The following is a 14,521-nucleotide window of genomic DNA, read 5'->3' on the forward strand; positions in this document are numbered from 1 at the left end:
TCGAGACCAGCCTAGCAAACATGGGGAAACCCCGTCTCTGCCAAAAATACAAAACTTAGCTGGGCATAGTGGCAGACGCCTGTAATCCCAGCTACTCAGGAGGCTGAGGCAGGAGAATCACCTGAACCCAGTAGGTGGAGGTTGCAGTGAGCCAAGATTGCACCACTGCATTCCAGCCTGGGCAACAAAGTGAGAGCCTGTCTCAAAAAAAAAAAAAAAAAAAAAAAAGCCAAATATTCCAGATTTTCTAAGCACGTCTTCTGTGAGCCTATCTCAGATGCCACCTTGCCAATACTTGGAAATGTCACTTGGGTTAAAGCCAATTGTAATAACAAATGAACACTGATCATCTAAAAGGGAAGGAGTAAATGAGAACTAACATATATGAGAGTCTGAATAAGTATGAATGAGTGTGTGTGTATATATGTATATATACATATATATACACATATATTACATCATTTAATATTACACCAACAGATGACTAAACTAAGGCTCCAAAGAGGTATGTAAGCTGCTAAAGTCACACACAGCTCACGATCTGAACCCAGTCGGCTGGCCCCACAGCCCACTCCCTTTCCCAACACCACATTGAGCTTCCAGGGGACAACCATCCTTACCAGTGCAGTCGCAGGGCGTGCAGGAAAGCAGAGAGGCCCTCCATGATCAGAAGGATGGCTACTGTCAGGACAGCAAATACGGCAAAAATAATAAAAACCCCGACGATTCCTCCCCAGCCTCGCGTCTGAAGGCCGCTGTTCATCACCATAGTCCAGAGCACTTCAGACAGTTCTGCAAGGTATGAGAAACCACTGGGATTATCTTGTAAATGCAGATTGTTATTTATTGTATTTTCTCATCTTTTTAATTAAATATATATATATATATTTTAAATAGAGACAGGGTCTCACTCTGTTGCCTAGGATGGTCTCCAACTCCTGGCCTGAAGCAATCCTCCTGTCTCAGCCTCCCAAAGTGCTGGGAAATCAGGCGTGAGCCACCACATCCAGCCCAGATTATTATTATTTTATTATTTTTTTTTTGAGACAGGTTCTCATTGTGTCACCCAGGCTGGAATGCCATAGTGCAATTATGGCTCATTGCAGCCTTGACCTCACAGGCTCCAGTGATCCTCCCACCTCAGCCTCCTAAGTAGCTGGGACCACAGAAGTGTGCCACCACTGTCTGTTAATTTTTTTTTTTTTTTTTTTTTTTTTGAGACAGAGTTTCGCTCTTGTCGCCCAGTCTGGAGTGCAATGGCATGATCTTGGCTCTCCCTCCCGAGTTCAAGCAATTCTCCTGCCTCAGCCTCCCGAGTAGCTGGGACTACAGGTGTATGCAACTACACCCAGCTAATTTTTCTATATTTAGTAGAGATGGGGTTTCACCATGTTGGCCAGGGTGGTCTCGATCTCTTGACCTCATAATCTACCCGCCTCGGCCTCCAAAGTGCTGGGATTACAGGCGTAAGCCACCGCGCCCAGCCACAGCCTCTTCTTTGACCAGGAAGTGGTTACATGAGTGTTTGCTTTACAAAAATCCATTAGGCTGAATATATATTTTATGCATTTTTGTAAACATGCTATATTTCAAAGTAAAAATGTTTTTAAAAAGATTGAAATCCTAACCATATTTCAAAAAACGTTTAGCTAATATTTATTCAGTCACTGCAATGTACAAGGGCACATGCCAGGTACTGAGCTCAGGAGGTGAATTCAGCCTCACTCGGGAAAGTGGCTCTTTTCACTCTCTGGTGGTCACGGATCCCCTCTGGAATCTGAAGAAAGTCATGAATCCTTTCCCCAGAAAAATGCACACAGAGACGCCCAACAGCATCTTATACGTAGTTTCAGGGGATTTACAGAAAGCCTGAAGTTCAGCCACAGACTCCAAATTAAGAGCCAAGTCAGAGGAATTCAAAGCAGTTTACACGTATTATCCCAGTAAGGCCCATATCAACCCTATAAATTAGGTTTTATGATGCCCATCTTATAGATAAGGAAACTAAAGCTCCGAAAAGTTCAGGGGCAAATGCCACACAGCCCCCTCTGGCCTGTTCCTATGACACCACCACCCCCCCCCACTTCCCTACCCCTTACCTCCTCAGCTGTTTCCCACACCCCCAGTTCTAAAGGTCTTTTCTACACATTTCTCACATGCCCATGGAGTCTCTCAAAGGCTGACAATCGGGGAATGTTTTAAAAGGCCCTGAGGGGAGTGAAATCCAAGAGGAGGGAGGTCATGGATGGGGATCAGAAAAAACCCGGACTTGTAGCTGAGTTCCTGTCCCCAGCTAACTGCCCTACAAGGGCTCTCACTGTCCAACCTATGCAAGTAAGGGTCCATGCTTAGGTGTCCCTGGTCACAGAGCACGTGTGAATGCTTCTTCCCTAGTTATCATGCCCAACAGCCTGGGACATGCACCTTGCAGGGAAATAGCATCATTACATCCTTGGCTTGAGATTTGAAGGCCCCTGCTAAAAAGTCACAATGATGTAGCCCAGAGAGACACAGGCCTGCCACTTGCAAGTGGCTATCAGAACATGATAAAAGCAGAGACATGGAACGCAAGGAAGAGGACCCCTATTTGTTTGCTGCCTCCCAAGATCTGGTTTTCTGCCTGCTACAGTGATGCAGAGTCTTTCATCAATGGGAGCAGCTTCACCCCCATCGGGTTAGACCCGTACCTGAGATTTACAGTAGAAACTCCAGTGCTTAGCATTCGTGTGATCTTCACAGCTCAGGCTATGTTCGTTTCCTTGCACAAACTCACATACGCAGACTTTCACGTGCACACGAATACTCAGATGCACACACTCAACCCTGCGGGTACCCGCAGCACAGACACCCATGAGCATGTCTTTACTCCTGTGCACTGATGTGCATTCGTGTGAAGTGGCTATCCCATGACTGTCACCCACTTTGTTCCTTTTTTTCTTTTTTCGAGACAGAGTCTCGCTCTGTCACCCAGGCTGGAGTGCAGTGGTGTGATCTCGGCTCACTGTAACTTCCAGCTCCCAGGTTCAAGTGATTCTCCTGCCTCACCCTCCCGAGTAGCTGGGATTACAGGCGTGTGCCACCACACCCAGCTAATTTTATATTTTTAGTAGAGAGGGGGTTTTACCATGTTGGCCAGGCTGGTCTCGAACTCCTGACCTCAGGTAATCCCCCCCCACCTTGGCCTCCCAAAGTGCTGGGATTATAGGTGTGAGCCACCACGCCCAGCCCCACTTTGTTCCTTAAAGTGGATCTCAGCGCTTCAAGTCATCCGTGGTCCTGATGTTGGTCTTCAGCTCCAACCTCAGCAGTAGTTTGAAGGACTTGGGTCATACCAGGGATGAGTCTAAATAAGACAGGAGGAATTTTTGCCAGAGGACACCCCAACACATAGTGCCAAACTCTGGCCTAGGGACCTGAGATTTAGAGGGTAAGTTGTTATTGCGACAGAGTTTAGCCTAACCTGACCAGTGCAGGAGGCTAACTACTAGGACCACTGATGAAAGTCCCGGCACACAAAGGTTAAATTTCTTCTATAAGTTACTCAGTCAAAAGTGGTAGAAAAGGAACCAGAATTTAAGTCAGTGTTTTAATCTTTTCCCCATTTTTCCACACTACCTCTTTAAGCAACTGTGTTAGTATGGACTGGAAGCCACGTCTAGCAGGGACTTCTAGAATGACCCAGTGGGTGAATCAGGGCAGGCAGCCATGAACCATATGGGTTTTTAGGAATCAAATGACCCCCTCAGTGTGTGTATGGGCTGGCCAGAGGACACCCCGACACATAGGGCCAAGAATACCAAAACTCCTCCTCCTGTCTCATCTAGACTCAGCCCTATTATGACTCAAGTCCTCCAACTACTGCTGGGGTTAGAGCTGAAGACCAACATTACAACCACTGACTGCACGGAGCGCTGAGATCCACTCTAAGGAACAAGTGGGTGACAGTCCTGGGACAGCCACTTCACATGAATGCACAGCAGTGCACAGGAGTAAAGACACGCAGCCGGGCGCGGTGGCTCACGCCTGTAATTCCAGCATTTTGGGAGGCCGAGGCGGGCAGATCACGAGGTAAAGAGATCGAGACCATCCTGGCCAACATGGTGAAACCCCGTCTCTACTGAAAATACAAAAATTAAAAGAAAAAAATTAGCTGGGCATGGTGGTATGCACCTGTAGTCCCAGCTACTCAGGAGGCTGAGGCAGAAGAATTGCTTGAACCTGGGAGGCGGAGGTTGCAGTGAGCTGAGATCACGCCACGGCACTCCAGTCTGAAAAAAAAGACATGCTTATGGGTGTCTGTGCTGCAGCCACTTGCAGGGCTGAGTGTGTGCATCTGAGCATTCATGTGCATGTGAAAGTGTGTGTATGTGAGTTTGTGGGAGGAAATCAACACAGCTGACCTGTGAAGATCACACGAATGCTGAGTACTGGAGTTTCGTTTCTATCCATTCAGCACACACCTTGGCCTGGCTTCTCTGTTCTAGGCATTATGCTCAGTGCCAGGAATGCTAAGATAAAAGTCAGGTTCTTTGCTTTCAAGGAGCTCATAGTCCAGTAGGGAGACAGGCTAATCAAGACAATTATAATTGAAGCTAGGTTAAGAGCATGCCCCAGAACCACAGGAAGGCATCTTCCAGACTGGGGGACTAGGAAAGAAGATTTCCAGCTGAGTTATGAAGGAGGAATTAAATATCAGATAGAGAGAGAATTAAAGAAGGGACTATTTCAGGCAAGGGGGCTGCAGGGGCAAACACACAGAGGGGCCCAGGGAGTACTGCATCTTCAGGAGATAGTTCTTCAGGCCAGGCACAGTGGCTCACACCTGTAATCCCAGCACTTTGGGAGGCCAAGGCAGGAGGACTGTTTGAACCCAGAAGTTTAAGACAAGCCTGGGCAACATGGCAAAACCCTGTCTCTACCAAAAAAAAAAAAAAAGTTCAAGTGTATTGGTGTGTGCCTATAGTCCCTGCTACTTGGGAGGCCAAGACAGGAGAACTGCTTGAGCCCAAGAGTTTGAGGCTAGCCTAGGCAAAAAGGCAAAACCCTACCTCTACCAAAAAAAAAAAAAAAAATACAAAAATTGGCCCAGGCATGGTGGCATGCACCTGTGGTCCCAGCTACTTGGGAAGCTGAGGCGGTAGAACGACATGAGCCTGGGAGTTCGAGGCCATGATAGCACCACTGCGCTCCATCCTGGGCAACAGAGGGAGACCCTGTCTTAGAAAAAAAAAAGAAAAAAGCGCTCCTCAGGGCCACTGTATATGAAACGGATGGGTCTGGAGCGCTGGTAGGCACTAAGGAAAACTGACAAGAAACAAGACTGGAGAAGGACCCAGAGATCAAGATGGGGCCTACAAGTGAGTTGGTGAGTCACGATTCCTGACATTAGGCAACCCCAGGGGCTCGGATCTTTATCAAAACTGTATTTCCAATGCCTGAAATCCCAGCACTTTGGGAGGCTGAGGCAAGAGGATCCCTTGAGGCCAGGAGTGTGAGATCAGCCTGGGCAACATAGTGAGACCTTGTCTCTTTTAGATAGATAGATAGATAGATAGATAGATAGATAGATAGATAGATAGATAGATAGATAGATAGATAGACAGACAGACAGACAGACAGACAGACAGACAGACAGACAGACAGGCAGGCAGATGATAGATAGATAGATACAATTGTATTTCTGGGCCTGGCCCGACTGATCCTGGACTGCTGTGAATTCACAAAGGTGGTGAGCACTTCCTGAGGGTCAGCTCAGCAGACAGCCAACTGACTCCCAGCAATGCTCATAACCAAGGCAGGCCTTCTCTTAAAGGTCAGCACCTTGCAGAGGGGCATGGTAGCCTGAAAAAATATGTTCCCCCATCCCCAAAAATGTCTACATCCTAATCCTAATCCTAATAACCTGTCAACATACTATATTACATGGCAACAGTGGCTTTGCAGATGAGATTAAGCCAAGAATCCTGACAGAGAGGCATTATCCCGGATTATCTGGATATGCCCAATGTCATCACTAGAGTCTTTGTAAGAGGAAGGCAGGAGAGTCACAGTCAGAGAAAAAGGAGATTTGATGCTGGAAGCAGAGGTTGAAGTGATGCAAAGAGGAGCCGCAAGCCACGGAATGCAGGCAGCCTCAAGAGGCTGGAAAGGCCAGGAAACAAATTCTACCTGCAGCCTGCAGCAGGAGCACGGCTGCCCATGCCTTGATTTTAGGACTCTGGCTTCAAAAACTGGAAGACACCAAATTTGTGTTGTTGGGTTTTTTGTTTGTCTGTTTGTTTGAGATGGAGTCTCACTCTGTAGCCCAGGGTGGAGTGCAGTGATGTGATCTTGGTTCACCGCGACCTCTGCCTTCCGGGTTCAAGCAATTCTCCTGCTTCAGTCTCCGAGTAGCTAGAGTTACAGGCACCCGCCACCATGCCCAGCTAATTTTTGTATTTTCAGTAGAGACGGGTTTCACCATGTTGGCCAGGCTGATCTTGAACTCCTGGGCTCAAACAATTCGCCCAAACTCTGCCTCCCAAAGCTCTGGGATTACAGGTGTGAGCCACCGTGCCTGGCCAAATTTGTGTTGTTTTAAGCCACGAGTGTTTGTGACAATTTGTTACAGCAGCAGTAGGAGACTATTAATACAGAGGGTGACCACCCCAGCAACGTGCAGCCAGACCCACAGAAAAGGCACCTGTGCCTGGGAAAGAAGAGTCATTCTTTTGGCAAACATCCACAAATAGCTCGGAGAAGTCACCTTTACTTCCAAATACATTGTACCTATTTCCTGGGGTGTTGGGGAGAGCTGACTGTCCCCGCGATGGGCTGCTCACTCACGTGCATGAGCCAGGCTGAGGGCCCAGAGCCGCAGGTAGGAGGCTGTGTTTGAAATGCAGCCCAGGCAGTACTCGATGGTGTGGATGGCTTGGTGGACAAAGACGTCTCCAAAGTTGAACTGAAAGACGGAATTGTTTATTTTACTTCATTGAGAAGTTTCTATGCAAAAGTTATTCCAAATGATGCAAAGATGAATAAGACATGAGCTTTGCTGTTCAGACACTTTCAGTCTAACTAGGGGAAAAGAAATAGTAATAGACTTAGAGAAAGAATTATCAGCACAAAGTCGTATGTTATGTGTGTCTTAACGTTCCCCAGCAATAGCTGAAAAAAAGCTCAAAGACGACAACTGGGTGGTAAGGGGAGATGAGATTTGTGCTGTGCCAGGAAGGCTGGGTAGGAATGTGACTTGAAGGACAAGAAATTGTTCCTGAGGAGCAAAAGGATCCCTGATTGGGAAAGAAACAGGTAGCTGGGAATATCACCTAGTCAAGTTGGAAAGAAAACAATTTGGCTGGAACTGGGAGCTTGTTTAGGTGAGGAATAGAAGACAGTGCTCCTGCGTGGAAGTTTCTAGAAAGGCAAGCTATGGGTAAAGTTGAAGAAACAATCTGGATTCAGTGAGGAGCCATAGAGGCAGGTTATTCTGGTAGCATCATAGTTTAGAGAAGGGACAGCCTTAAAGAAAAAAAAAAAAAAGGACAATTTGGTTATGAGCTCAGTAACACAGGAAAGAAGTAAATAACAGAACGAAGAAGACAGCCATAGCTCATTCTCCCCTCATGCTCTCTGATGTGACAATTTTTTTTCGGGGGGGGGAAGGGTCTTGCTCTGTCACTCAGGCTGGAATGCAGTAGCACAATCACAGCTCACTGCAGCCTTGACCTCCCAGGTTCAGGTGATCCTCCCATCTCAGCCTACCGAGTAGCTGGGACTACAGGCATGCATCACCATACCTGGCTAATTTTTGTATTTTTTGTAGAGATGGGGTTTCACCATGTTGCCCAGGCTGGTCTGGAACTCCTGGCCTCAAGCAATGTGCCTGCCTCAGCCTCCCAAAGTGCTGGGATTACAGGTGTGAGCCACTGTGCCTGGCCATGGGGGACAATTGACTGGTGCTGTACGTGCCCTCAAGTTGCTCACAGCCTAGTCAGGAGAATATGTAGACGGGTTTCCATGCCACACTCTGGGAAGCGCAATGTCCAGGGCATGCAGTGGTATCGTGGGAACACAGAGAAGGCCCCTTACCCACTCAGGGCCAGGGCAGCCAGGGCTCTGAGGCTCCTAAGCCGAAGTAGCTGGAAGAATGACATTGACAGAGGAGGTGGGCAGTTGGCTCTCCACATGCTGAGTTTCAGATGGCAGTGGGCCTTATCAGTAGACACTCTGCACATGGGAGCTCAGGTGGAACTACGGAAGCCCCGAAGAAAAGTCCCGGCTGGAAATGGACTCCTGAGACTGCATCTGCAGGAGGATGGAGGAGATCAACAAGGGAAAGGTCAAGGAAAGAGGAGATCACGCCTGTAATCCCAGCACTTCGGGAGACCAAGGCAGGTGGATGACAAGGTCAAGAGATCGAGACCATCCTGGCGAACATGGTGAAACCTCGTCTCTACTAAAAATTAAAAAGTTAACTGGGTGTGGTGGCGTGCACCTGTAATCCAGCTACTCAAGAGGCCGAGGCAGGAGAATCGCTTGAACCTGTGAGGTGGAGGTTGCAGTGAGCCGAGATCTCGCCACTGCACTCCAGCCTGGCAACAGAGTGAGACTCTGTCTAAAAAAAGAAAAAGAAAAAGAAAAGAAAGAGGCGCTCCCAGCCTTGGGAAACATCTTCATTCAGAGATAACAAAACAAGGCCAGGCACGGTGGCTCATGCCTGTAATCCCAGCACTTTGGGAGGCCAAGGCAGGTGGGTGACTTGAAGTCAGGAGTTTGAGACCAGCCTGGCCAACATGGTGAGACCCTACCTCTACTAAAAACACAAAAATTAGACAGGCGTGGTGGTGCATGCCTGTAGTCCCAGCTACTTGGGAGGCTGAGGCAGGAGAATCGCTTGAACCCGGGAGGCGGAGGTTGCAGTGAGCTGAGATCGTGCCACTGCACTCCAGCCTGGGTGACACAGTGAGACTCTGTCTCGGAAAAAAAAAAAAAAAAAAAAAAGAGTGAGATGAGATAACAAAACAAGAAACTGATGAGGAAAAGAAAAGATCAAAGAAGCTAGAGCAGTCACGCTGCAGTCACAGATGTCTGCGGAGGGAGACGTCCAGGAAGGAATCGAGGGCGTGCAGTCACGGGTGTCTGCGGAGGGAGACGCCCAGGAAGGAATCGGGGGTGGGAGTGGGGGTGCAGTCACGGATGTCTGTTGAGGGAGACGCTCAGGAAGGAGTGGGGGGGTACAGTCACGGATGTCTGTGGAGGGAGACGTCCAGGAAGGAAGGGGGGATACAGTCACGGATGTCTGTGGAGGGAGACGTCCAGGAAGGAATGGGTGTGTGTGTGTGTGTGTGCAGTCATGGATGTCTGCGGAGGGAGACGTCCAGGAAGGGGGGATGCAGTCACGGATGTCTGCGGAGGGAGACGTCCAGGAAGGAATGGGAGGGTGTGTGTGTGTGCAGTCATGGATGTCTGCGGAGGGAGACGTCCAGGAAGGAAGAGGGGGATGCACTCACGGATGTCTATGGAGGGAGACGTCCAGGAAGGAATAGGTGTGTGTGTGTGTGTGTGTGTGTGTGTGTGTGTGTGTGTGTGTGTGTGTGTGTGTAGTCATGGATGTATGCGGAGGGAGACGTCCAGGAAGGAATGGGTGTGGGTGTGTGTGTGTGTGTGTGTGTGTGTGTGTGTGTGTAGTCATGGATGTATGCGGAGGGAGACGTCCAGGAAGGAATGGGGGGATGGCGGAGAGGGTGCAGTCACGGATGTCTGGGAAGGGAGACGTGCAGGAAGGAATGTAGGTGGGGGGGTGCAGTCACGGATGTCTGCGGAGGGAGACGTCCAGGAAGGAATGGGGAGGAATGGGAAGGAATGGGGAGGAATGGGGAAGAATGGGAAGGAATGGGAAGGAATGGGGAGGAATGGGAAGGAATGAGGAGGAATGGGGAGGTGCCGCCACGGATGTCTGCGGAGGGAGACGTCCAGGAAGGAATTGGGAAGGGGTGCAGTGACGGATGTCTGCGGAGGGAGACACCCAGGAAGGAATGGCGGTGCAGTCACTGATGTCAGAGGTTATGGGGACAAGATAAAAATGAGAACCTCAATTTAGCAATGAAAGCAGCTGTGAGGAATTGAAGGGACAGGGATGGGCAGAGATGGAGTGAGCAGGTAGAGAGAGTCAAGGTAAAGAAGAACTGCATAAGAAAGAATTCATCTTGGCCAGGTGTGGTGGCTCATGCCTGTAATCCCAGCACTTTGGAAGGCTGAGGCATGAGGATCACTTGAGCCGAGGAGTTCAGAAGCAACCCGAGCAACAAAGTGAGACCCCATCTCTACCAAAAATTCAAAAAATTAGGCAGGTGTGGTGGCATGCACCTGCGGTCCCAGCTACTCGGGAGGCTGAGGCAGGAAGATCGCTTGGGCTCAGGAGGTCAAGGCTGCTGTGAGCCATGATTGTGCCACTGCATGCCAGCCTCAGCAATAGAACAAGACCCTGTCTCAAAATAGTAATTATAATAATCATAATTAACCTTACTGAACAGGACTGGCTTTGTCTTGGCTCCTGGGAGGTAACCTCTAAACCACTGGCATTTCCCACATGAAAGGGTCTTTGTTATTCATGCTGGGCCCCTGGGACCACACCTGATCGTTTATGCGAATGCAGTGGCTTAAGTTGGGCACCTTATAGTTGAAGTGGGGTCTGGCCACACCAGAAAGACCAACCACATGCTTAGAGAGTTGGGAATGATCTGCAAGGTGGGAGAGAGCTGGGGACTCTGCAGCAACTGCTGGGGCTGCATCCACCAATCAATCATCAGTCAATCAATCAGTCAATCCTGCCTGCATGAGGAAACTCCAGTAAAACTTTGGACACTGAAGCTTGGGTGACCGGCCTGGGCTGGCGATTCTCTGCATATCTTGCCACACATCAATGTGGAGACAGTAATGTGCCTCCAAGGACACAGCTCCTCATTTGGAACTCACTGTCCCAGATACTGCCCTATCCTCTCTGCCTTTCTGATTTAAATTCTTTTGCTACAAAAGCTGTAAGTGGACAGGCACAGTGGCTCACTCCTGTAATCTCAGCACTTTGGGAAGCCGAGGTGGGCGGATCACCTGAGGTCAGGAGTTAAAGGCCAGCCTGGCCAACAGGGTGAAATCCCATCTCTACAAAAATACACACAAAAAAATTAGCCAGGCATGGTGGTGGGTGCCTGTAATCCCAGCTACTCGGGAGGCTGAGGCGGGAGAATTGCTTGAACCTGGGAGGCAAAGGTTGCAGTGAGCTGAGATCGCACCATTGCACTCCAGCCTGGGCAATAGGGCAAGACTCTGTCTCAAAAAAAAAACCAAAAACAACTGTCAGCATAGCACTTTCCGGAGCTCTGTGAGTCATTTTGGCCCCAAAGGACCCTAAGGGTCCCGCGAATGTATAGTCAGCTTGCTTGAAGTGAGGGTGGCCCTGGGAACCCCCAAACTTGCGGCTGGGATCAGTTTTGGGCAGATGTGACAGTCAAGGACTGCACCCTTAACCCTGAGTTTGGCTAACCCTAGCGTGGAGAGAAGCAAGCAAGGAACTTGAAAGAGAAACAGGGGGAGGCACACATTTGCCTGGAGACGGGAGACCCATGCATGATTAGACCTGGGGGAAAGAGGTCCATGAATGGAGACTAAAGTTGCCCAAGCAAGGGCAGCCTGTTCATGTGGAGGTGGCAGGTGGAAATTGTCTGGATATAGATTGAGGGCAGGAGGAGAAGAGATGAGGGAGGTTGCCCTGGACAGGCCAGGACTTGAGGAGTCAGAACATGCGTGGGTTGGATTCTAAAACATTCCAGCAGGTCTGACAGACTTGGTAATGTCAACAGCCACTACTGTGGATCACTCTGTACCTAGAATTTTCTTGGGAAGAATTTTCACGATTGAGATTTTTCATTAATTCTAATTAATCAAGATAATTTTTTTTTTTTCCCAGACAGAGTCTTGCTCTGTCGCCCAGGCTGGAGTACAGTGGCACGATCTCAGCTCATTGCAACCTCTGCCTCCCAGGTTCAAGTGATTCTCCTGCCTCAGCCTCCCCAGTAGCTGGGATTACAGGTGCCCACCACCATGCCTGGCTAATTTTTGTATTTGTAGTAGAGACAGGGTTTCACCATGTTGACCAGGCTGGTGTTGGACTCCTAACCTCAAGTGATCCGCCCACCTTGGCCTCCCAAAGTGCTGGGATTACAGGTATGAGCCACCACACATGGCTATCAAGAGAAAACTTTTTAAAATAAGCAATTAACACCACAAATGGAGCCATTTATAGCATCTGTGGCCCTCATGGAAACCCAGTTCCCACTCCCAAATTAGAACAGAGCTCCGGTTAAAGCCTCCAGCCTGGGATTCACAAATGTGGCTGACTTCAGTCAACACATGGAACAGACAGCTGCTTTCATCTGGGAGGATGTGGCACGGGCTCCTGAGGGGCAGTGGCTGTCCTTGCACAGGCAGGGGCAGGGAGGGATGAGGGAACAAAACAATTTATGAATTCACATGAGAGGCAGATAACATTATAAAGAGATCATAGGGGGCCAGGCACCGTGGCTCATGCCTGTAATCCCAGCACTTTGGGAGGCCGAGGCAGGCAGATCAGCTGAGGTCAGGAGTTCAAGATCAGCCTGGCCAACATGGTGAAGCCCCATCTCTACTAAAAACACAAAAATTAACCAGGTGCAGTGGCGGGTGCCTATAATCCCACGTATTAGAGAGGCTGAGGCAGGAGCATCACTTGAGCCTGGGAGGTGGAGGTTGCAGTGAGCCGAAATTGGCTCACTCCAGCCTGGGCAACAGAGTGAGACTCTATCTCAAAAACAAACAAAAAAGAGAGCTTATAGGGGCGTGGTGCTGAGCCAAGGAGGCCTCAGTGACACGCAGGACCTTCTATGTCACTAGATCTGAGGCTGATATTCACCTGACACATACAGATGCAGCGGTACTTGGACTAGAAATATTAAAATGTGCCCAGATTGGTTGCTAAATAGCTGTTCTGATCCTCTTAGACTAGCTAGTAGGTCCCCTTCCCTGAGACCTTCACAGCTTCCCAGGACTCAGCAGTGACAGGGCTACTGCCCCGTGGGGCCCTCCAGACCCACCCAGCTCTACTGCCTATGTCCATTCTAGAATCTGTATAAACTGGGGAGTCTTCCTCAGGGGCTCTCGTCCCAGGTACCTCTTCTCCATGGTCATCCAGAGCCCCGTGGGTATCTGCAGAAGTCCTCTGGCCAGAACGGCTGGAAGGGCTGGAGCTGTCACCTTCAATGTTCTCAGTGGCATCTTCTTGGATCCTGGATGCCTGCAGCTGACAACAAGCAGGGAAATGAGGAATGCGCTCAACTCACCCTGAGAATTCTAACACATATAAACATAAATAAAGGCTCTCCTCAAATACTACCTATGTACCAGACACTGTTCTAAACACTACACTATCTCATTAAGCCCTCACAACAACCATTTTATATAAGCACAATTATCACCCTATTTTCTAGAGAAGTAAGCTGCAGCACAGAAAGGTTAAGAAATGTGCCCGGGAGGCACAGCTTGCAGTGAGCGGACATCGTGCCACTACATTCTAGCCTGGGCGACAGAGAGAGACTCCGTCTCAAAAAAATAAATAAATAAAATAAAATAAAAATAAAAAAAGAAAAGAAATGTGCCCGGCTGGGTGTGGTGACTCACGCCTGTAATCCCAGCACTTCGGGAGGCGGAGGCTGGCAGATCACTTGAGGTCAGGAGTCCAAGACCAGCGTGGCCAACATGGTGAAAACCCACCTCTACTAAAAATACAAAAATTAGGCCAGGCACCGTGGCTCACCTGGGGTCAGGAGTTCGAGACCAGCCTGGCACCCCGTCTCCATTAAAAATACAAAAAATAGCTGGGTGTGGTTGTGCATGCCTGTAATCCCAGCTACCCGGGAGGCTGAGGCAGGAGAGTCACTGGAACTCAGGAGGTGGAGGCTGCAGTGAGCCAAGATCACGCCACTGCATTCCAGCCTGGGCGACAGAGCGAGACTCCATCTCAAAAAAAAAAAAAAATTAAAAAATTAAAGGCCAGGCACAGTGGCTCATGCCTATAATCCCAGTGCTGTGGGAGGCCAAGTTGAGAGGATTGCCTGAGGCCAAGAGTTCAAGACCAGCCTGGTCAACATAGCGAGATTCCATCTCCATAAAAATACAAAAATTAGTCGGGCATCGTAGCACATGCCTGTAATCCCAGCTACTCGGGAGGCTGAGGAAGGAGAATTGCTTGAATCTGGGAGGCGGAGGTTGCAGTGAGCCAAGATTTTGCCACTGCACTCCAGCCTGGGGGACAGAGTGAGACTGTCTCAAAAAAAAAAAAAAAAAGAAAGAAAGATATGTGCCCAAGATCATACAGCTGGCAAGGCTGGTAAGTGGCAGAGCCATAATTCAAACCCAGTTGCCTGACTCCAGTGCATGTGCTTTTTCTCCACAATGCTCCAGAATGTGCCAAATTCTAGTCTTGACACTAAAGCAATGCAAGTACAAA

General features: G+C 49.1%; 1 protein-coding gene across 2 annotated transcripts in view; it reads right to left on the reverse strand.

Moving 5' to 3' along the window:
* ATP6V0A4 (ATPase H+ transporting V0 subunit a4) overlaps positions 1-14,521 on the reverse strand; it is a 92,688-nt gene that overhangs the window by 2,985 nt on the left and 75,182 nt on the right. For both annotated transcript variants that reach the window (XM_055393202.2, XM_019031575.4), the window contains 3 exons: positions 13,187-13,315; positions 6,826-6,943; positions 621-792 (listed from right to left, as the gene is read on the reverse strand). In XM_055393202.2, the coding sequence (XP_055249177.1) occupies positions 621-792; positions 6,826-6,943; positions 13,187-13,315 (419 nt within the window). The remainder of the gene's footprint in view (positions 1-620; positions 793-6,825; positions 6,944-13,186; positions 13,316-14,521) is intronic.

The sequence above is a fragment of the Gorilla gorilla genome, chromosome 6 (genome assembly GCF_029281585.2).
Source record: "Gorilla gorilla gorilla isolate KB3781 chromosome 6, NHGRI_mGorGor1-v2.1_pri, whole genome shotgun sequence".
In the NCBI taxonomy this organism is placed as follows: domain Eukaryota; kingdom Metazoa; phylum Chordata; class Mammalia; order Primates; family Hominidae; genus Gorilla; species Gorilla gorilla.